General features: G+C 51.1%; 3 protein-coding genes across 4 annotated transcripts in view; all 3 read right to left on the bottom strand.

The window, feature by feature from the left end:
- Positions 1-1,591: 1,591 nt before the first annotated feature.
- Positions 1,592-6,604, bottom strand: LOC121357618 (alpha-1-acid glycoprotein-like). 2 transcript variants are annotated; one of them, XM_041475110.1, is made up of 6 exons: positions 6,403-6,604; positions 5,450-5,592; positions 4,789-4,862; positions 3,974-4,084; positions 3,130-3,214; positions 1,592-1,734 (listed from the first exon to the last, which is right to left on the bottom strand). In XM_041475110.1, exons 1-6 carry the CDS (start codon positions 6,505-6,507, stop codon positions 1,719-1,721), a joined length of 534 nt encoding a protein of 177 aa, XP_041331044.1. In that variant the 5' UTR covers positions 6,508-6,604; the 3' UTR covers positions 1,592-1,718. The 2 variants fall into 2 exon arrangements, with proteins under 2 accessions (XP_041331044.1, XP_041331043.1); XM_041475109.1 differs by having other exon boundaries at positions 3,111-3,214; positions 6,403-6,603.
- Positions 6,605-7,543: 939 nt separating this feature from the next.
- On the bottom strand, positions 7,544-9,944 carry LOC121357617 (alpha-1-acid glycoprotein 1-like). Its single transcript, XM_041475108.1, has 6 exons — positions 9,697-9,944; positions 8,916-9,058; positions 8,622-8,692; positions 8,250-8,354; positions 7,941-8,041; positions 7,544-7,749 (listed from the first exon to the last, which is right to left on the bottom strand). The coding sequence occupies exons 1-6, from the start codon at positions 9,805-9,807 to the stop codon at positions 7,696-7,698; spliced, it is 585 nt and encodes a 194-aa protein (XP_041331042.1). The 5' UTR covers positions 9,808-9,944; the 3' UTR covers positions 7,544-7,695.
- Positions 9,945-11,592: 1,648 nt separating this feature from the next.
- COL27A1 (collagen type XXVII alpha 1 chain) overlaps positions 11,593-20,657 on the bottom strand; it is a 141,769-nt gene continuing 132,704 nt past the window's right edge. Inside the window, exons 50-61 of the mRNA XM_041475181.1 lie at positions 19,068-19,121; positions 18,456-18,518; positions 17,992-18,045; positions 17,264-17,299; positions 16,925-16,942; positions 16,513-16,548; positions 16,160-16,186; positions 15,876-15,941; positions 15,320-15,488; positions 15,057-15,166; positions 14,081-14,299; positions 11,593-13,581 (exon numbers count right to left, since the gene is read on the bottom strand). Of these exons, the coding sequence (XP_041331115.1) occupies positions 13,435-13,581; positions 14,081-14,299; positions 15,057-15,166; positions 15,320-15,488; positions 15,876-15,941; positions 16,160-16,186; positions 16,513-16,548; positions 16,925-16,942; positions 17,264-17,299; positions 17,992-18,045; positions 18,456-18,518; positions 19,068-19,121 (999 nt within the window). The 3' untranslated portion in view covers positions 11,593-13,434. The remainder of the gene's footprint in view (positions 13,582-14,080; positions 14,300-15,056; positions 15,167-15,319; positions 15,489-15,875; positions 15,942-16,159; positions 16,187-16,512; positions 16,549-16,924; positions 16,943-17,263; positions 17,300-17,991; positions 18,046-18,455; positions 18,519-19,067; positions 19,122-20,657) is intronic.

Raw genomic sequence — 20,657 nt, 5'->3', positions numbered from 1 at the left:
ATGTCTCCTACTGTAATTCAAGGCTTTTATTCAGCTATAGTCTACTAATAAAGTCTGAGTTTTTGTAATCTGAGCCACAGCTCTCCAGTGGTGTCAGCTGAGATGGATCCTTGAACTGCAGCACTGGAGGCTGCTGCCAGCATCCCCTCAGCCCCCGGTGCTCTGGACAGGTTGGGCAGCTCTGTTTCACATCACAAGCTGATGAAGAGAGGGTGAAGCAAGGGCTGGCTGGGTACCTGTGCCTCGAGACCTGGAGGGAATGAGCTGAACTTTTTATCCTGCAGAAAAGCAGTCCCAGGGGAAACCTCACTCTACAATTCCCTGACACAGGAGGGTGCAGCCAGGTGGGGGTCAGGCTCTGCTCCTGGGGAACAAGGGACAGCAGGAGAGGGAATGGCCTCAAGCTGTGCCAGGGGATGTTCAGACTGGACAGCAGGAGGAATTTCTTCACTGAAAGATTTGTCAAGCACTGGAAGGGGCTGCCCAGGGAGGTGGTGGAGTCCCCATCCCTGGAAAGTGTCCAAGGAATGGCTGAATTGGTGCTCACTGCTCTGCTCTGGTTGACAAGGTGGGGATTGGTCACAGCTTGGACTTGACCTTGGAGGTCTTCTCTGTGATCTTGTAAAATTCATTTTTGCTAGAGCAGACTAGGCTCCAAAGGCTTAACACTGAAATTCTGCCTGGTAGGGGCAGCTGGACAGAGACAGAGCACCCTGAGCTCCAGAGGGAGTCACAGAGCTTGCTGCAGCCTTCCCTCTGGCTTCTCTCATTTTCTTCCTTTTTAAGGAAGAGAGATATTTTCAGTGCTTAATTATGAGCTGAGACTGAATTACTCTCCAGACATGCAGCAGCAGCAGTCTCTTGTTACACTCACCCACTTTTACAATGGCACTGATGGTGCTGAGCCCCCTTTGGGGTGGAATAAGGGTGTATGAGGGGCCTGATGAGTGCAGGGGTGTACTGGAGGCATGGAGAGCAATGTCATCCTTGCCACTTCTCATCTCCAGGGTGTTGAGCTTGCTGAGAAGTTAGAAATTGTGATGTTTTCCCTGAAAACTAAAAATCCAGGCTGGTTTGGGTTAGCACCCATTCCCCCTGGCAGGAGGGTAATTTGTCAGTGTCACACACGGTGTGCAAACCAAGCTGTGGATGGACATTATCAGGGAGCACTTGCCTGGTCCAGAGGATTTGGGCAGGAACATCTGTCCCACCTGGGCTACCTGGGAGTCAAGCTGTTGTCAGGAGAACTGGGTGGTCCCTTTTAGCTAAGCCCCCTTTTCCTCAGGCTGTACAGTTCCAGCTAAGTTTCAGCCCTCTCTATATTCCAGTTACTCCTGAAATGTTTGGTTTGCTTATTTAAAATAGTTAATGATTGCCCTCTCCTGGCTGGTCTCTCTTACTGCTGCATTTCAGCGCTGCTTTTTGCCACAGCACTTTTCCAACCTCACTGTCCAGGCTGACTCTCCCAACTCCTAGCTGGATGACACACAAGGTGAATTGGGTGTTCGTCCTCTTTTTGCAAACCCCACTTGTCAACTCTTCAGAACCCTCTGCTCTCAAGCAATTTGGCACCAAATTGTCTCTAATTTGAAGCAAACGTTTATTGCCTGTGTGGGGTCAGTTCCCGGCGCTGCCAGGCCAGGGAGTGCCTGGAGCAGGGGATGCTGTGCCCGCAGCCACGGGCTCTGCGTGGGGGCTGTTGCTGCCTTCAGCTGCTTTCACTCGGCACACCTCCTGTCAAAACAACAAAAACAGGGTAAGGGAATCTGCCAAGGTGCCAGCAACAGAGAATATACTCAAGAAAGAAGATTTTCCTCTCTCTTTTTAGCTGGTTATGTCTAAGAGGGCTTCCCTGTGCTGGCTCAGGCAATGCTTGCCCAGGCACTCAGCTCCTGCTGCTGCCATTTTCCATGCCTGTGCTGGAAAAAGTTTCTGGGGCAAAGATGAGCTATGTGCGCTCTGAAGGAAAGGGAGGACTCAGACTTTGGGGGAAATAAGTAAAAAGCTTGTGCTGGTCAGGCACTCAGGTTGAGTTCTGTTAGTGGCTGCATCTGGCAGGGGGCTTTGTGAGTCTACTCACATCCACCTCCTTCCTGATGACAAAGGGCCCCAAAATGTTTTCTGTGTTTGTTTAGTTGGTTTTTTACTCCTCAGGTGCAGTGGGTTACTTTGGCCAGTAACTCCAACCCCAATTGTACCAGAACTTGTAGGCACAGACAGTCCTGACTAATTCCCCTCATTTTGTCCAAATTTAAATGTGACCCAGAGAGTGCAACTCCCCCAGTCCACAGCTGCATGCAGTTAATGTAGAGGAGCTGGGCTCTGCCTCCCAGGTGCTCCTCATTTGCTAAGTTGGAGAGAAGACCTGCCCCAGGTGCAGCCCCATTGCCAGGGTTTCACCCTCTGTCTCTGTCCTCCATTCCCCTCAACCTGTTGGGGCAGTTTTAAAAGCAGCCTCTTGAGGCTGGAGAAGTGTTGGGGACAATGTTGGATGCAGCCTGGTGGCTTGGAGTGGGGTTTTGGGCACCTCTGACAACTCAGAGCCTGCTGATGTGGATGAGCAGGTGACCAGGACAGAGCAGCAAAGGTAAGATGTTTTTCACTTTCACTTTGCAAACAGGAGCCCCTGTCAAGCTGACTCAGGGTCTGGGCCACTTGCAGGATAAAATGTCTTAAATCAGGTGGCAGAGGTGAGCACTGCACCTGGTTAATGTTTTGGTGGAAAACCTGAAGGAAAAAATCCCTGGGGCTTCCTGCTCTTTCTGCAGCTTCTGGTAGAGCTGGTCCTTGCTAGGGAGCAGAACCAGGGGTTTTAAGGCAAAATCAGTAACTGCAGGGCAAAAATCCCTTGCCTAGTTCCCCCTGGCAGGGGTCAGCAGGCTGTTACCAGGGCTCCCAGTGGAGATGCTCAGGTGCAGGCATTTGCTTTAGGGGTGCTATTTTAAACCTCGCTTGAAGCAAGCCTGTGATTATTTAACCCTCTAAATAATTCCCAACACCTTGCAGCTGTGTTCCCAAGAGCCCAGTCTGGCAGCTGGAGGTGCAGCCTGGGTCTTGCAGCCCTGCCTGGAGGGGCTGTGCTGGCTTTGGTGGCCCAGGGTGCTCGGTACCGTTTTCCACGGCGCGTACACGATCTGCTCTGCCCTCAGCCCCAGGCACTCGGCGTGCTGCTGGAATTCCTCCCGGTCTGCTGTGCTTATGCTCAGGTTCCTGGCTGCAGAAGGATTTGTCAGGTGTTAGATATGGACTGGTGGCCCCAGCACAGCCCTCTGTGTCCCTGTCCTTGCTGCCCCCCTTCCCCACCAGAGCTTGCTGTGGATGTGGTCTCTCACCCCATCTCTCACCCCACAGTGAACACACCTGAACAGAACCAACCCTGGGTATCACTTTTAACCTAATTTTTAACTTTTAACCACATTTAATCTCTCCCAAACCACTCAGGTGCTCTATGCTTAAAGGGCTTGCAGGGTGGTTTGATACTCCTGAGGTGTCAGGAGGGACCAAGGTGGAGAGTATGGAGGCTGTTTTCTGTATGTGTCTTCAAAATCTCTTAAGCAACTGCTTTGCAGCCTGGCAAGAGGATGGGGAGCCGTATCAGGGTCAAAACTGCTGCTTTGTGGGTTTGTGGTTAAATCTGACCAGCTTTAGCACTGCAAAGCCATGTGCTCTGCCTGGAAGGTAAGTACTGAAAACATCATGGTTGGCTTGAAAATGTTGAGATTTTACAGTGACATTGGTGCTGAATTGTATTTGCTTCCTGTTCTTTGAATATTTATGCTGTAAGTGGGTTTGGTCTTTAGCTTGCTTTTCCTGCTCTGCCAAGAGATGTGGGGTTTAATGGGGTTTGCAAATCCCATGACCCCTGGAGTGTTGGTCTCAGGAAAGTCACTGACTGTTGGTGAAACTAAGCTGCTGTATGGTTTTGTGTGTGTGCTGTGATAGCTTTAAATTGCTTTAGGATGGAGTTTCATACCATACAGATACTGCCCCAAATACGTCCTTTCCCTCTGCATTTGGTACTGGATGAGTAAAAGGTTTTCAGAGCTCATGTTCATCAGCATCCCCTCGGTCTGCTGGGTCTTGGCTTGGAGAGAACAGACACAATAACTCAGATTTGCAGTGCTGCAGCAGCAATGAACTCCAGCCCAGGTGTGGCAATGTCAGTAGTCCCTGGGATTCAACCTTCAGTAGCAAGTGAGGAAAAATGTCCTGAAACAGGGTGACTTTATTGGCTCTTGGTTTGTGTAAATTGTATTTCTTTAAAATGGGGCTGGGGTGTGAAAGAGCCAAAGTCCCCCAGCTCCTGTGCTGCTGTTGGAATGTGCTGGGACTCAGGGTAAGAGGGGTCAGTGCAAACGGTGTCCCAGGGGCTGCAATTCCCACCCCAGACTGGCTCACCCGCTTCCTCAGCAAGGAGGAAGAACTCAGAGCGAGAGGCTTCATCAATTCACGGCAACCTGCCCCGAGTGTTCCCTCCTTCCCCCGAGGGGCTGTGAAATGCCTTCACAGACGGACGGTGTTCTCCTGCAGGGCTGGGAGCAGGCTGGCTCCCGGCACAGCATTGCTCTGTGGGTTTGGTGGGGCTGTGACCCCTGGGGTGCCCAGGAGCAGGAATAACCTGGGTGCCCCCGGGATTGGGGAGCTCTTTGGAGCCCACCGAGGCTTCAAACAGCCAGAGACTGTGGAATGAAATGCATCAGAGAATGTAAAACAGGGACATGGGCCCTTTGTGTGTCTCAATCCACGTGAAACCGTGGGCTGGGTGTTAACCCCATGCGTGCCGCTCACCGTGCTTCACCAGCGTGGCGTTACCGGCAGTGACTTCCAGGTAGGTCAGGTTGTTGGTAAAACACTGGTCCCCCCTGGCGAGAGAGGGAAAGGGGATGATGCCAACCAGCAAAGCCCCAGCCCTGCACCTGCCAGCTCCTCCTCAGGGTTAATTTCTCTCGCTGTTAAAATCAAGGCGTTTCCCTCGTGCCTTTCTCTGCCTGACCTCCAGCGGCAGCTCGTGGTCAGCCTTGCCATTGCTCCCCCACCCCTTGGTGGTCAGGCGTTTTCCACCCTGAAATAGCTGAAACCTCAAAGTACCGCACAGAAAAATTCATCCCCTGAAATTCTGACCCTGTGGGGGAAACAGCTTTTGGTGCCCGGCAGAGTCAGCAGCCATGGCACAGGGACTCTGGAAAGTTCTCCTCTCCTGGAGAGGTTTTCTCCTTGTCTGCAGGGCTTGGTGCCTGTGAGACCTCCGTGCCCTACAAAACTTGTCTGAGCCTGCGGTCAGTTGAACTAAATGACTCAGTAAAGGGGATGGGGGAGAGGGTGCACAGAGCAGGCAGGAGAGACTCCTTTTGGAGAAACCAATCTGGAACCGCGCTCGCATCTTGTGCTGGAAGGTTTTAGGGCTGTAGCGGGGAGGGGCTGGGCTGAGGGCACACGGACAGGATCTTACACGGCCACGAAGTGGCTGACGAGCAGCTCCTGCCCGCTGGCACCCGGCTCCAGGCGCAGCAAGGCGTGGTCGATGAGCAGCATCTCCACGCGGTGCTGGGGGAACTGGGCAGCGCCTGCCACGTACAGCCACGTCCCCGGCAGCTGTGGGGACACAGGACAGGTGGTGACAGCTGCTGGGTCTGCCGGAGAAACCCTGAGATTTCCACCCTCCCCGCGGCAAAACTGATAGTGCTGCTAGTTCGCTGATGTTCTGCTAGGGCTCTTGCGTTGGCAGCGACAAGGTGAAATGTCTGCAGATGAAGTGGGGGGGAAAAAAATAGCTGGGTGTGAGGGTTGGGAAGGGTGCTGGCACCGGCTGTGGTGTGGCAGGGACGGGACAGCCCGGCTTTGTCACGGGGGATTTGCACCCAGAAATGCCCAGCCGCCTGGTTTCGAGGTCACTGCTGGGAACCTGAGAAAACGGGGTAATTCCAGGTGATTTGCACAGCAAACGTTTCCCGTTTGCCGCAGGTGTTTCACTGACAGCACCTCGGCGGATGTGCCGGGGGAGCAGAGGGTCACGGTGGGTTCTGCCCTCTCCCAAGGCACAGCGAGGCTCAGCGGAGCCCCCTGAAGCTGACAGCGCCGTGGGCAGCCCGAGCCGCTGTCTCCTGTCACCTAAGACACGAGAAACCACGACGCGAACACGCTGCTGTTCTCGAGGTAAAAAGGGGCAATTTATTTTCTGACTCCAACATTTATAGATTTCCAAAAGTGACAGTGGATTGGAGGGTGATAGTGCCACCTCTCCAATGACACTGGACCAACCAACACTGCATCAAATTTCTCCTCCTCCATAAAAGAATGCAAAACAATAAGTATTTACAGAAAGTGTGTGAGAAAGTTCGTGACGAGAACGTAAACATCAGAAGGCTTAGAAAATCTTAAAAATCCAGGGCGACAGTCTCCTACCTCGGCGGCCGTGGCGCTGTCCGGGCGCTGCGCTGCGCAGGGCTCCGCGTCCGCGGGCAGCAGCGCGGCCAGCCCGAGCACGGCCAGGAGCGCGGCCGTGCCCATGGCCGAGCGAGCGCAGTCCTGCACGGACAGACAGACGGACGGACACACGCTGCTGCCTCCCGCAGCTCTGCTGGGAGGGGACAGGATGTGCCCAGCGCTGCCGGATCTGTACCTGTGTCGCAACCTTCCGGGGGCGATGCCCGGGGATGAGCCACGGGCTTGGCACTTGCCCCGGCCTCGGATGTGGCCGCTGCTGGTGATGCAGTTAGTGCATTGAAAACTGCAGTCTGTCCTAAATCTGCCCGTTTTTTCCCTGTGAGCAGGTGCTGTAGCTGCCTCTTGCTGTGCTGTTGAGATGTGCAGCCCTCCCGGTGCTGGTTTGGATGCAGAACCCCCTCCCCAATCTCAGGCAAAGCCCAAGGGGGCTTTGAAGAGAAGGTGCTTTTGCTGTCCTTGCCAAAACTGGCATTAAAAGTGGTGCCTGTGGGCCTCAGAGGTCACCCCTGTCCTGTTGGGCACATCCCCTGTGCAGCTCCCTGACCCCCCTGTCCTGCTGTGTTGTCAGACAGGCAGGTCTTGTCTCCCTGGCATTTTGGGTGCCTTTTCCTCTCTGGCTGCAGAGCCTCCCTGAATGCTTTGCTCTGGCTCTGGGTTTTTCCCATCCTCTCCCCTTTCCCCTCCTCACAGACACTTGGGGAAGGTGCAGTGTCACCTCTTGTCACCCTGCCCTGCAGTGACCCCTGCGCAAGCCTGTGGAGTAGATGGAGCCTTGTGGGATTTGGCTTGAAAATTGAGGGTGGGAATGTTGAGGTGCTGGCAGTGTTGTGGTGGGGGACACTCGAGGGGGGTGGCAGATTTGTGTGTCACCCTGAGGGGTGGGTGCTCGTGTCTCAATGTCCTGAGGCTGGGAGGGTCCCCTGCCACCACAGAGGTGGCATGAGGATGTGCCTCTGTGCCCACTGCCACGTTTGACCTTGGCTGGGTTTTGTCTGGGGCATTTCACACCTCTGGGTGGGTTTGGAGATGCAGCACCATGGGCAGGGCAGGCAGGAGGGTGTCCCAGAGAAGAGGGAGCAGGAGCAGCCAGTGGGTGAAACGCAGGAGTTTATTTTGGGCCCAGTTGAGAACAGTGGAACTGGGTGTTTAGTGCAGGAGGAAAAACCAAAACATGGATAAGATAAGATGTTCTGAGGCTGTGCTGAGCCTGGAGGAGGATGAGGATGGAGCAGCTGGCCCAGTCCATGGGGGTTACCCCAGCTGAGGATCTGCATTGTCTTCACCCCCAGGCAGGGGACAGGCATGCTGGGGGAGAGAGGAGATCAGCTCTGGGGGCTCCCTCACCCCAGAACCAGCAGGAATGGCTGGGGTGGGAGGCTCGAGGGGGAGCAGGGAAGCTGTTCTGGGGGACTAAACTCACATTCCCCCCAGAGCCCCATCCCAGCTGGGAACAGAGCCTGGCCTGGGGCTCATCCACCCCAGGGTGGGGTTTGTACCTCTGTGGAAGTGTAGAACACTTCCTCCTCAGTGAAGCCCAGGCACTGCAGCTGGGCTTTGAACTCCTCCATGTGCTCCTTGCTCACATTGGGTGTCCGTGCTGCCAGGGAAATGGAAAAGGGAGGGAAGGAAATGGAGTTTTAGGGTTGCTTTGCTCCTGGGTGATCCCTGTAGTGCAGATGGGGAGCTCACTGCCCGTCCCCATCTTTCCCCTCTCTGCAGCAGGGGAAAAGGGGCTTTTTGCCCTGCTTCTGAGGACTGGAGATGTCCATGCCCCTTGATTTGTCCCTGGGGAAGCACCTGCTCACCTGAGAGAGTCAGATTTGGGGAGTCAATGTTGATGTGGTTCAGGATCAGCAGGTCTTTGTCACTTTGGATCAGTCTGGCCATGGAAACCACCCCGTTATCACCAACTGGAAGGTATGAGACAGTGAGATTTCCCCACTGGTGAGGATCCACCCATGCTCAGGCTCATCACCTTTCATCCTTGTGACTCATCCCAGTGGGGACCACCCTGCTCCCACAGTGCTGCCATAGGTGTGCTGTGTGGTGGAAGAAAATTTTTAATCCCACCTCCAGACACACTTTTAGGTGTAAAAGGCTCACATACTGGGGGGCAGAAGCAGGAGGGTTCAAGGGCTGGTGGCTGTGTCCCCCTCCCCATCCCAGTGGAGATTTACCGTGCACCAGGGTGGAGTTGTGCTGAAAGACCTGGGTCCTGCTGGAGTTCCTCACCACACAGGTCTCATTCCTGTGGGGCAGAGAGGTCAGAGGGAGCAAACACCCCCAAGCTTGCCCCAACCAAACCTGAGGGATTTGGAACGTGAGCAGGACTGCAGAGCTTAAATAAATGTGGCATAGCTGCTCTCCAGCCCTGAATTTGCAGGGTGTCTCAGCCCAGAGGATGACACCAGAGGGTGGAAATGCCCCTGGGGGTGGGGGAGCCAGATCAGGCCATGAACCCCTGTCCTTACATTCTTATGATTTCGCTGATGTTGAGCTCGTTCTCGTGGCTGCCGGGAGAGAAGGAAAAAGCCTCAAATGTCACTGCTCTCAGCTCTGCCAGGTGAGGGGGATACCTGGAGGCACCAGCGATGAAGAACCACTGTCCCAGGAGCTGCAGAGGGGAGCAGAGTGGGGGAGGTTGGAGGGGCTGTGCCAGGCTCACCCCCAGTCACCCCGTGAGTAAAGCAAAGGCTGTGTCTGTGTCCCACAGCCAGGAGCAGAGTGAGTGACTGCCCTGGGCAGCATCCAGGCTGCTGAGGGTCGCTGGCTTTTGTCCTCTTTCTGCTAAGGCACTGCTCCAGCTCCCAGGCTGGCCAGTTCTTTCTGCAATAGTGTTTCTCCTGCTCCTGGCCAGGCTGTCATTGCTTTCCTCCCATTAAAAGCTCCCGAGGGATTAAATTCTGTTTATGCAGTGAAGGGTTTGCGGATGGAGACTCGTGACCTGAGCCACCACCACTTGAAGGACTTAAAATAGAGTGGTGAGGCATTGGGATGGTGCTGCCCAGCCTGGTTGGCAAGGAGATGGAAGCAGGAACCCCCAAAAGTGCCTGGTCATGAGATTATGGGTGCAGAGCCGCAAGGCTTCACCCCTTCCCTGTGCAGCACTCAGGATCTTTTTTAGGAAAACAAGCATGGACAGGCAGTGAGGTAAACACTGAGCTGCTAATGGTTCTCCCATGACCTCCTCCTGTATCCACAAGGGCTGGCAGGAAAGGAGAGGCTGGGTGCTTGGCTGAGGGCAGGGCTTACCTGGGGGATGGTGGTGCTGTCGAAGGTGACCGCGACGAGCGGGGCACAGCTTGGGGGCTCGGTGGCCAGGGCCAGGGGCAGCCCCAGGAGGAGGGTGAGGGTGGCCAACATCTCCTGGCCGTCCAGGAGGATGCTCCAGCTCTGCCAGGCTGTTGCTCAGCTCTGTCCCTTATATAGGGCTGCCAGCAATGCTGGACATCCCCGGCACCAATGTCCCTGTTCCGCTGCTGGGCTGTTTGCTCAGGCGTGAGGCAACAGCAGGTGGGGGAAATTCAGCTTGCAAAATCTTGGATTTCTCCAGCATGAAAGGAGGAAACACCCCCCTTCCCCCCAACCTAATTCTTCCCCAGTGCAGGCCTTTGTTATCAGAGACTGCAATTAATTTTGTGGGTGCCTGGCAAAGTGCTCGGCAGCTTCAGGTGTGTTTGGAGACCCTGGGGACACTGAGGGCAGCAGGACATGACATTCCTCCCCAGGACAAAGAAACCCTCACGGGGATGGCTGGCTGGCAGCTCTGAGAGCTTTGCTCCACTCTCACCTGGTTTCTTTCCCCTTGGGGCTTGCACAAGGGCTCTCCTGTGCTCTTGGGAGGGCAGATGCCAGGCGGGTTCCATGGGCTGGGGGATCCTGGCTGTGAGGCCGGGAACTCATCACTGCACTGGGCTCAGACCTTTTTAAAAAAAACCCTATAAATTACAGCTTCTTTAAATGCAGCACCTCCCTGTTTTAACAGCACCGTTCAGCTCCTCTAATGTTGGCTTCGTAATTAAGTGTGGTGTTAATTAATTAATTAATGAATTAAAGACGTTTGCTTTCAGCCTGCGCTCAGCAGCCGCTGCAGGAGCGGTGGCTGAGGGGACACGGCCGGGCTGTGGTGCGGAGCGGGCCCGGCTCGGCCCTGCCCAAAACCGGCACCGCCCGGGCCAGCTCCTCTGCTTTTCGTCCCAAAAAACAGGATTTTTCCCCTTTTGCTTCCTTCTTTCCATTTGCCGCCCTCTTTTTTTGCCCTCCCTCCCCTGCTTTGCCTCCTGCTGTTGGCCTCGTCTTTCCCCTTTTCTCTCCCTTAGTTTTCCCCCGTCCTCCTTTCCTCCCTCCCCAATTTCACCCTACTTTTTTTTCTTTTTTCTTTTTTTTTCTTTTTTTTTCCTTTTTTTCCTTTTTTTCCTTTTTTTCCTTTTTTTCCTTTTTTTCCTTTTTTTCCTTTTTTTCCTTTTTTTCCTTTTTTTCCTTTTTTTCCTTTTTTTCCTTTTTTTCCTTTTTTTCCTTTTTTTCCTTTTTTTCCTTTTTTTCCTTTTTTTCCTTTTTTTCCTTTTTTTCCTTTTTTTCCTTTTTTTCCTTTTTTTCCTTTTTTTCCTTTTTTTCCTTTTTTTCCTTTTTTTCCTTTTTTTCCTTTTTTTCCTTTTTTTCCTTTTTTTCCTTTTTTTCCTTTTTTTCCTTTTTTTCCTTTTTTTCCTTTTTTTCCTTTTTTTCCTTTTTTTCCTTTTTTTCCTTTTTTTCCTTTTTTTCCTTTTTTTCCTTTTTTTCCTTTTTTTTCCTTTTTTTTCCTCTTTTGTCTTTTTTTTCTCTTTTGTCTTTTCTCTCCCTTTTCCCTTCCCTTCTCCCTTCTCTTCTTCCCCCCACCTTGCTCCCCAGCACCGTGGCAGGATGGGCACAGGGATGAGGGAGAGCACTTGGCAGCCAAGGGGATCCCAATCTTGTGCATTTGGCATCATAGGAAGGTTTGGGGTGTGGGTTTGTCTCAGATCACTTGGGGGAACCCCTGGGAAATGGGGTGTTTCTGCACCTCTTGCCCACATAGTTTCTTATGAAGGAAAAAAAACAAAACAAACCATTCCAGTCCTGTTCCATTGCCTCTGTTTTAAATATTTATTTAAAGTTAAAAAAAAAAAAAAAGGAAAAAGAAAAGGAGAGAAAAAAAATGTTTTAAGGAGAACAAATGATAACTGCAGCCTTGAGAAAACACAAAACCAATGGCATGGGATGAGAAATGGAGAGATCTGGAGTATGGGGGGTTGCAGGGAGGCAGTGAGTGATGGGTGGTGGTGATTTTGGCCTGGGGATGAGGTATTTCTGGCAGGGGCTGTGTGGAGGGCGAGGTATTAGGGACAGATCCTGTTAACCTTTTCTGATGGTGATTGGGAACCAACCAGCAGGCAGTAGTGACAAGAAAAAAAAATACACAAAGAGAGACTCACAGATAATTTTTTTTCCCCTCAAAAAAATAAAATCCATAGTCCATATGAGACATGAAAACTCCAAACAGGCACTGAAGAGTTTCTGATACAGTACAGCTCTGATTACATCAATATTATTCCTTATATAGAATTAAAGATTACCATAATTATCCTCTTTAAAAAAAATCCTCCAAATTTACATACAGAGACTAAATTTCTACAAAACTTAACAGAACAAAACCCTTGCAAGCTCGGCTGGGTTCTGAAACAAGGTACCATCATGTCAGTCTCAACAGAGGGGCCGAGGGAAGAGTTGCAGAGCTGGGTTTAAACGTGAGCTTAGTCCAGGGAGTCGTGTGGGCAGCTCAGTACAGCCCAACTCAACCAACTCCATAAGAGCTCTCTGAGGCTCAACACTTCTAGATGAGCTGTGTCCCTCACTCCCCTCCCAAAGCAGTGAAGTGCTGATGAACAAAAAAAACCAAAAAAAGCAAATTTGATTGTAAATTATCCTGTAAGTGATGTTGGCTGTGCTGTGAGTTGTGTTGTTGACACCCATGGCCACTTCTAAGGATCCCTTTTAAGGTGGCTGTTTCTCTGATTTAACTGTAGAACATCATCTCCTCTCTTCCCAGAGAGATGATTCTATGGGGCTGGTTTTTTGGGTCTGTGGCAAGACATTGTAGCACCTTCACAACCTTAAATAAAGTCATATATATAAAATAACACACTTTTTTAAGAGCACCAGAGATTTCACAGTGAGAGGTAGAAACAAATCAGATGAGCCCATTCCCTCTCTCTATTTTAGCACCAATCTCTTCCCCTCTCCTCTTTCCATTCCCCCTTCTTTGCTTCGTGACTCTCCCCTACTCCAACACCACACCTTGAGAGGGAGTGTTGGTTAAACTCGTGGAAGGAGGAACTTGGCTTTTTTTTTTCTTTTTTTTTTCCTTTTTCTTTTTGCTTTAAATAATATAATATATATATTTTGTTTCTTCTAATATTGCACATCAAAATGCTTCCTGTGCACAGAGCAGCCAGATTCAACTTGCAGCTCCGCCTGGGAGACCTGATGCAGCACGTGGCTGTCCAGAAGGCAACAAGCTCTGAGAGGGAAGCTCTATTTTTTTAATCACTTTTTTTTTCCCAATGGAAAGAACATTTGGTAACTCAGGAACCAGACAAAAATGGGTGGGTGGGTGGATGGGGGTGGGGGAAAGAACAAAAAAACCCACGCGCTGCAAGTCGCTTGAGGTTTCTCTCAATGTTTTCTTTGGTCGTGGAAAAAGCTTTGTGTGTGGAACCACAACACCCAGTCCCCTGATCCCTTTTCACTGCTCACATCCTGACTGATGCCCGCTTCCCCCACCTTGTCCTTGTTCCTCCTCCTTTCAACAACTGGCTGAGTTCAGTAGATCGTGGGTTCCTGGAGACCTCGAGCCAAAGGCTGGAGCAAGAGCTGGCCCAGAGGACACAGCCCGCTGTCCCTGCTGCAGGGAGGGGGAGAGCCCCTGTAGGGACAGGCCAGCGCGGGGTTGGAGCCTCAGGGGGTCCCGTAGCTTGGTCAGAGGAAGCAGACAGGGCCAACCTCGAGGTGATATTGCTGTCCTGGCTCGGAGGGGGGCAGGTTGTGGATGCTGACAATTGGCAGCTGCTGAGGGTCCTGTGTCCGGAAGGAAAAGTGGGTCCGGTGCCAGCGCCCGTCCTTGATCTGCGTGGGAGGGGACAGAGAGAAAGCTGGTGAGCCAGGGGTGTTCTGTGAGGTGTAAGCCTGAAAATCCCTCTGTGAGACCAGGGGCTGTCCCTGGGGCTGAGCATGGCTGGGGTGGGTTTAGAGAGCATTTTGGGGAACACTTTATCAGGCTGGTGAAAACTGAGCTTGAGTGGTACCACCAAGAGAAGCCCCTGGTGCTGTGAGCCTGGATGCAGCCCTGTGTCTCCTGACTCTGCGTGGCACCAGACAAGAGCCAGGGTCACTATCCAAGGGGAGCCATTCCCCCTTCTGTCATTTAACTGCTGCTATCCATAACAACTTCAGAAATTCACCTTTTGCTTTCTATTTGAAGGCCATCTGCTTCACAGGAGCTGTATAGCATCCTGAACTGGAAAACTAGTGGTAAACCTGACCCTTCTCCCTTGTAGGATGAACAGCAGAGGTGTTCTGGAGCCCCAGAGTGGCTCTGGCATTTCTCTCTTTCACAGCAACATACCTTGCAGTCATCAGCTGCCACTTCTGGCCTGAGCTGCCCGCTGGCCTCAAACACCTGCCCGTTCCAGGCCCTGAAGCGCACGGCGTTCTGCGAGGGGCTCTCGGAGGAGCCCTCCCGCCACACGGAGGTGTTCAGGCAGTGGATGGTGATGTGCTGCACCACCTCCGAGCTCAGCAGCCGCAGGAAGTTCATCTGGACTCGCCCGATGTCAAAATCCAGCTGTAAGGTGACAGAGAGGTCACAGGGCGCCCTGCAGAGGGGCTGAGGGGAGCAGGGTTAGTGCAGGGTGGGGGAGCAAAGGGGGTCCCTGTCCTCTGCCTCATTCTGCACCCGTGTCCAGAGCTGGGTCTGATGTCAATACGGGCATGAGGACCAGGTGCCAAGTCATTTTGTAAAGTTTTTGTGGGGGCACAGCAGGTCCTTTGCTTTGCAGAACAAACTGGAAGGTCCTTAAGTAGGAGGAAAAGAATGTAAACTTCAAACTCAATACACTTGCAAAGCAGGTTCCAGTCCATCTGCAAACGAGCCCAGGTATTGCTATTTGTATTTTTAGTACAGGTACTTCCTCAACAAAAATCCCATAGCAATAACTTCACTGGAAACTTGTGTATTTAGGCTGACCTCACTTCTCCAGGTGGCAGAAAACAAAATGCAAGAGTGACCCAAACACAAGTCAAGTCAATAAAGGATTTGGGAGCAGCATGTTTGTGAAATTACTGGTCACATTAAGGCTATGGGTTCATTAAACATCACTGGAACACAGGACTTTGTCTTGAGCCTTGGGTGTATTTTTTAAACTCCTGAGAGCAGTTCTGAGTGTTAGAGTTGCAGTAATGCTCCCCCAACCTGTGTGCTGTGTCCTTGTGGTCACTGCCCAGTGTCCTGGGACAACACAAGCTGTGTAAATTTACAAGCTGTGTAAATATTTGGCAGTGGCAGTGTGGGGAATGCTGCTGTGGGGCTGGGCTGTGCCTACCTTGGAGACAGTGACAGGGCTGAGACACGTCTGGCCACCGTTGGTGAAGTTACAGATGACCTGTATGGTGTCTGAAGAGCAGCCAAGGTTGGGGTCAATCCAGTAGGTACCTGAGGAAATGCAGGATTTGGGGGTTAACAAGGACACTCCTCCTTTTCTGAGAATGACAGAAGGACAGTTTTGGTGTCTTGGTGACTGGTCCCAGGGAAGGAGACCACGTGAAACAGCCCTGTGGAGGAGGATGCAGGTTTGGGGCTCCCTACCATCGGTCATCTTCTGTTCACAGTTCATGAGGTCCCGGCAGATGCGTGCAGGGTTCTCCTTGGTTCCCAGGGGTCTTTTGATGCTCTGAATGAGGTTGCTGAGGTAGTGTAGAGTCTTAAAGATCTCCCCTCCATGGTCCAGCATGAGAAGGTCTGGGTGTTGGTAACCCTGGAGAGAAAAAAGACAAGTCAGGGGTGCCGTGGGGGCACCGAGGGCTGTGACCACAAGGGTTTCTAGTTTCATTTTGAGAAAAATCAGTGGTCAAAGACAGGCTGTGCTGGCTTGGGGCCAGTGAGCCACAGGCCTTGTATTGTCCCAAAGAGGACATTACTGAAATGCTGGCAAAGTCACAATGGCAAAGTCAGGAGGTCTGCAGCTTCACAAATCAGTGACACAACAGAACGGGACCTTTGCCTGCATAAATTCCAAATATTCCACTAGAACAGTGACAAATCAGGGCTTTGTATAAACCTTCTGCACACAGAAAGCACTGATGGGACCATTCCCAGTCTCCAGCTCAAACAAAGACCAGGGAGTTAAAAAATGCCCTTGTACCTCTCTCTTGAGCGCGGTGTTGGAGTCGATCAGGGTCTGGAAAGCTGCCCCAAAGCCATCTTGCTGCTGGTGGGTGTGGAAAAGATGGAAACTGAGACTGTTAGAAGTTGAGCATGCCCTGATGCATGAAAACACTTCTCAATCTAAGGCTGCAGCTCAAGCACTGCTCTGCTGACAGAGCATCTCCAGCTGGGCCTGGGTGTGTGTCTCAATGGTCCCAGCAGCACCTCGGCTCTGCAGGACGTGAGAGCATCATTACAAACACACAGAGAATGGCAACTTACAAATGAGGCTGGAACTCCTGGTGGTCCCTGGAAATCAGAGGGAAAAAGAGGCATCAGCCAGGGAGCTGGTCAGTCACTGGGGCACAGATATTCAGGCATGGCCTGTGAAATCCCCGCTCCCGTGGAGCCCCTCAGTGCAGAGAAGTGAGAGAGGCAACAATGCTGTCTCTGTAAAACTCTTGGGGATGGTTTGGGCCAAAGCACAAGAAACACTGGTCCATTCACACACGTGGTTTTGCATATGAGGAATGGGGCTAAGCCATAATTTCCAGTGAGGGAACAGTCCCTCTGGAGAGTGTCGTGGCAATCATTTCAGCTTGTTGCAATCATGAACTCGTCCCACAGATACGTACCGGAGGGCCAGGGTGTCCTCGTGGGCCTGGAGGACCCTAAAGACAGAGTGGCATCAGTTAGTGAAATAGCTCCAGGTTTTATTTCCATTTCTCATGGTTTTTACCAGCAGGAATCTGTTCCCAGCTGGAGTTTTGGCATCTCACAGCAGCCTGTCCCTCAGAACTTTCAAAAGACAGGGGGTGGCCCCATTTTGTCCCTGCTCTGGGTACATCTGCCTACACCTGGTCTATCCCTGCTGCATCCCTTGTTTCCAGCCCTTTCAGCTCCTCACTTGTCACTAATGCCATGTTCCCAGGCACTCATCCCATTCCAGGTGTGCAATTACCCACCCTGCAGCTTTACACGTGCTAAAAACAACTGTTTTATTTAAATACAAGATATCAGTCAGAAAAAGGGATGTCAGGTACTTACCCTCGGACCTTGAAGACCCTGCAGGGAAAAAAAAAAGTGCAGAAGCTGTCAGAAAATGCTCATTACTGACCCCAAATCTCCCTGTACACCCATGTGCTGTTCCCCAGGGCAGGGCTGGGTGCTGCCTGCAGGTACCACAGCTGTGGACAACGTGGTGGAGTGCTGCTGGGTTCAGGAAATGGAAATTTTGCCAGCAGTGGTGTGGATGTGTGTACACATCTGTAAGCAGTGTCTTGCCCTCGTGGGAGCCCGGTGCACCCTGAGGTCACAGCAGAGCCCAGAGTGACTCTGATTGTTCAGGGTCACTCTTGGGGCCCCCAGGGTGGGAGCAGCACTTACCATCTCCCCACGGCTGCCTTTGTCTCCCTTGGGGCCCTGCAAGGCACAGGAGGTGGCTGTCACTGACCAAGCACAAGCTGCCCTGCTGGCTCCTGCCCCCAGGAGCTCCTTGCAAGGACTCATCTCTAACTCACCAGCTCAGGTTGTCATATTGGCCTCCCCATCCCAGAGCAAAAAAATGCCATTGTTGGCTGTTTTGGCAATGTCTGAGTTCATTTTACTGGTTTTTATCTCTGCAGCCTCTGGACCAAGCTCTGATTGGTGCCAGGCTTGTGCTTTCACAAAGCACTGACCTGATCTTTCATCTGTGCTCAGGGCCTTTGGCATTTTAGGGCAGGCAGGGATTTTCAACACTTCCCAAAATCAAGTGGTTCCCAGTTTAATGCATTTTAAAAAAAGTTTATTTAAATGTGTATCTCCCTGCCCCAGGCCAAGTTCTTTGGAAAATCTGGCTTTCAAAAATCTGCAATAACATTCTTGTCTTCCAGTCTGTTGAAAACCTTGCACTTCTGTATTGCTGCTCCCCACTTCTCAGCTAATAATCTCCCAGAAATTGTCTGTGCAGCCAGAGACTGAGCCTTTCTGAAGCTGCTGATCTTAAAACCCATTTTGTTTTCCTGCTTACACCAGGATTTGGGGGTTACTTGTGCTGGCCTCAAACATTTTGGATGTCATGCACTTAAACTCTTCTGGAAAAACACAGGCAGGAAAGAAGTGTGGGTACTTACAGGGCTTCCAGTGGGACCCTGAATGCCCAGAGGACCAATAATTCCTTCTTTTCCCTAGGAAAGAAAAGACTTGTGAGCCACCACGTGGAACCTGACAGTCATTTTCACCAGGGCAGACTCAGTGAAGACTCTGAATCTTTACTGCTTTTTTTTTTCTTGGTGGTGGTATTTGCTGTATCTGGAATAAAAAAACATTTCCAAAGAGACAAGTCCTCGCAGTGTGGTTGTCATGAGCCTTGTTAAACCTCAGAAACTCCACAAAAAGAAGGATTTCAGTGTGGCTGGAGTGCTCTGTGCTGCGTGGCTGTCTCCAAGCCCCGTGCAGGTGTGGTCACCTACAGCTGTGGGGCTCAGAGGTGGAGCCATGGCCTCGAGCACCGGGCTCCTCACAGCCCCTGGAGCCTCACAGAGACAGGAGGGAAGGGAGAAAATCCTCCCAAACCCACAAACTGGAAACCACTCACCATGAGACCTGGCGGCCCTCGTGGTCCCTGGATGCCTTTGAACCCAAGGTCTCCTGGGGGGCCCTGTGAGCAAAAAATGAGATGTGAGGTCCACTAAATAACCAAACCCTGTGTTTGTGCCCTTGCTTAGAGCTCTGCTCTAAGGACAGGGGTGCTGCCTCTTGTCTGTGGGACAGGGAAGACCCAATTTGTTGTAAATTCTTTTCTCACTCCTGTTTTGCAAGGCTTTTACTTTTGACAGAAAACAAACAATTTCCTCTTCGCCAGGGAAATTATATGGTGATAAAATGAGTCTGAATTTCAAGTCAGGGCTCTCAGAGTTAGGGATGCACATCGGTGTCTCAGGTGCTGGCTGGTGGTTGATGCTGGAAATACAAATGTCAGAAAGGGGGAAAACAGCCACAGAACCTCTAGGACAGCCCTTTTCCTCCAACAAAGCACATGTAAGCACACACTCACTTAACAAATGAAGATTCATAAATGAAAGAAAGTTGGGCTCAAACTTCAATTTCCACAGTTTCTGCAGAGCTGCTAGCAGTGCAACAAGTGTGGCATTACCTGTCCCCAGTCAAGTGAGAGCAGAAAACCAACTGGCCACCAGCAGCCTCTTACCTTTGGCCCAAACAGTCCTGCAATCCCTGGGAATCCTGCCTCACCGAAGTCTCCCTGCACGGGACAGCCAAGACAAACACAAGAACAAAGGACAACAGTAAATTCACACTCATGGCTGCAGATGTCACTCAGAGATGCACCAAGAGTCCAGCAGCTCCAGAGACAGAGAAATCTGTGAGTATCCCTCAGTCTGAGCAGGACTGATGAGAAAGAGGAATGAAAAAAAGCCTGGAGGAGGAGCTACACAAACATCAGGCTAGAAGCAACTCACCTGATCCCTTAGATCTCACCAGTGCCACCTTTTTGCCCCCAAAATGGGAGGCAAACCTACACTATTCCTAGCAGATGCTTCTCTGGCTTGGCCCAGCAGAAGCAGGATGCAGAGCATCTACTCGGAGATTGATCTTGGAATTTCATGCTGCAAAATGACAGCCTTGAAGTTCTTTAAAACAAGTTCCTCTTTTATTTATAATACAAACTGGACTGACCTACTAATTTAAACTGTGATTTTAAACCATGCTCATTCAAGCTGTTAAAAAAGTGCATGCTCCTACAACATAACCTCCCACTCAAGCCCAGGAAAACCATGCATATCCCTAATTCTTTTCCTATTCAACTCTGCGGGGATTTCCCCTCAATTTTGTAAGAATAATAATAATAAAATAGTTGAAAGACCATCGAGCTTGAATCAGCACATAGCATGTACTCTGAGAATAAAAAACCCACCCTGGGTAGCATGTCCTTATGTAAACATCCTCCTTTCACCATGTTGGAGATGGTCATCCTTTGATATTTTTGGGCTTCTCAGATGTCAAAATTCAAGATGATTCAACGTTTTAAAAAAAGAAAGGGGTCAGAAACCTTCACCAGATGATTCTTCTTCAGTGTTAGGAACATCAGAGACAGATAAGGCTTCTTTGGCCTTTTGGCAGGACTGTCTCACCCATCCTGACTGTGCTTTTTGGGGTGTAATACAATGGTTTGTTCACTTAATTGTGAATAACCCAAGTGATGGGGCTTCCACCCCCTTTATTGCACAGCTGTTGCAGCCATGAATCAGCCTAGAAACCTCACTGTTAGGAAGTTCTGCCTTGAAAAAGAGTGAGAAACTGCTTGGCAAGAAAGGGCTTGGTTGGACTTAGGGGAGTGCAAGAAACTTTCCAAGGATTCAAATTGATTTAACTGCCCATTTCTGGGTCCTGGAAAGGAAAATTGCTACAAACAGGGGACTAAGATCTTTCCTGCATTTGGGGAATCAACCAAGCCTTCTTTCTAGAGGAATTTCAGGCAAAAGCACATGGAAAGTCAGAAGGGTTTAAAAGTCATGGAGTCATCTCAGCCAGAGGGACACGGTCACTGGTCCTGCAGCAAATCAGGCAGTGACAATATGGGGCAAAGGAATGTGTCACTTGTGTCACAGAGACAAAATAATCTGTGGGGTTGATCTATGACCAATGACAAAATGATACATGGTGGTGTTGGTCACTGCCTTCCTGCTGGAAAACTGTTAGCAATAAAATAGCCATACAAGTGCATTTTAGTCGAGGTAGTTTGGGTTCATTCTGTGCCTTGTTTCGTATCAGTCCTAAT

Source organism: Pyrgilauda ruficollis, unplaced genomic scaffold (genome assembly GCF_017590135.1).
Source record: "Pyrgilauda ruficollis isolate IOZ18807 unplaced genomic scaffold, ASM1759013v1 scaffold34, whole genome shotgun sequence".
NCBI lineage: Eukaryota > Metazoa > Chordata > Aves > Passeriformes > Passeridae > Pyrgilauda > Pyrgilauda ruficollis.
Note: the sequence above shows the minus strand (reverse complement) of the source record. Positions and strands in the feature narration are given on the sequence as shown.

Excerpts from the sequence above, each read along its gene's own strand:
- LOC121357618 (XM_041475109.1), bottom strand. The coding sequence starts at position 6,507 with ATGGGCACGGCCGCGCTCCTGGCCGTGCTCGGGCTGGCCGCGCTGCTG. Across the intron at positions 4,085-4,788 it reads CGCCACGCTGGTGAAGCACG|CCAAGACCCAGCAGACCGAG; the intron begins GTGAGCGGCACG and ends GTTCTCTCCAAG. Across the intron at positions 1,735-3,110 it reads TGTACGCGCCGTGGAAAACG|GAGGTGTGCCGAGTGAAAGC; the intron begins GTACCGAGCACC and ends TTGTTTTGACAG.
- LOC121357617 (XM_041475108.1), bottom strand. The coding sequence starts at position 9,807 with ATGTTGGCCACCCTCACCCTCCTCCTGGGGCTGCCCCTGGCCCTGGCC. Across the intron at positions 9,059-9,696 it reads ACAGCACCACCATCCCCCAG|CTCCTGGGACAGTGGTTCTT; the intron begins GTAAGCCCTGCC and ends TCCCCTCTGCAG. Across the intron at positions 7,750-7,940 it reads TGTTCTACACTTCCACAGAG|CATGCCTGTCCCCTGCCTGG; the intron begins GTACAAACCCCA and ends TCTCTCCCCCAG.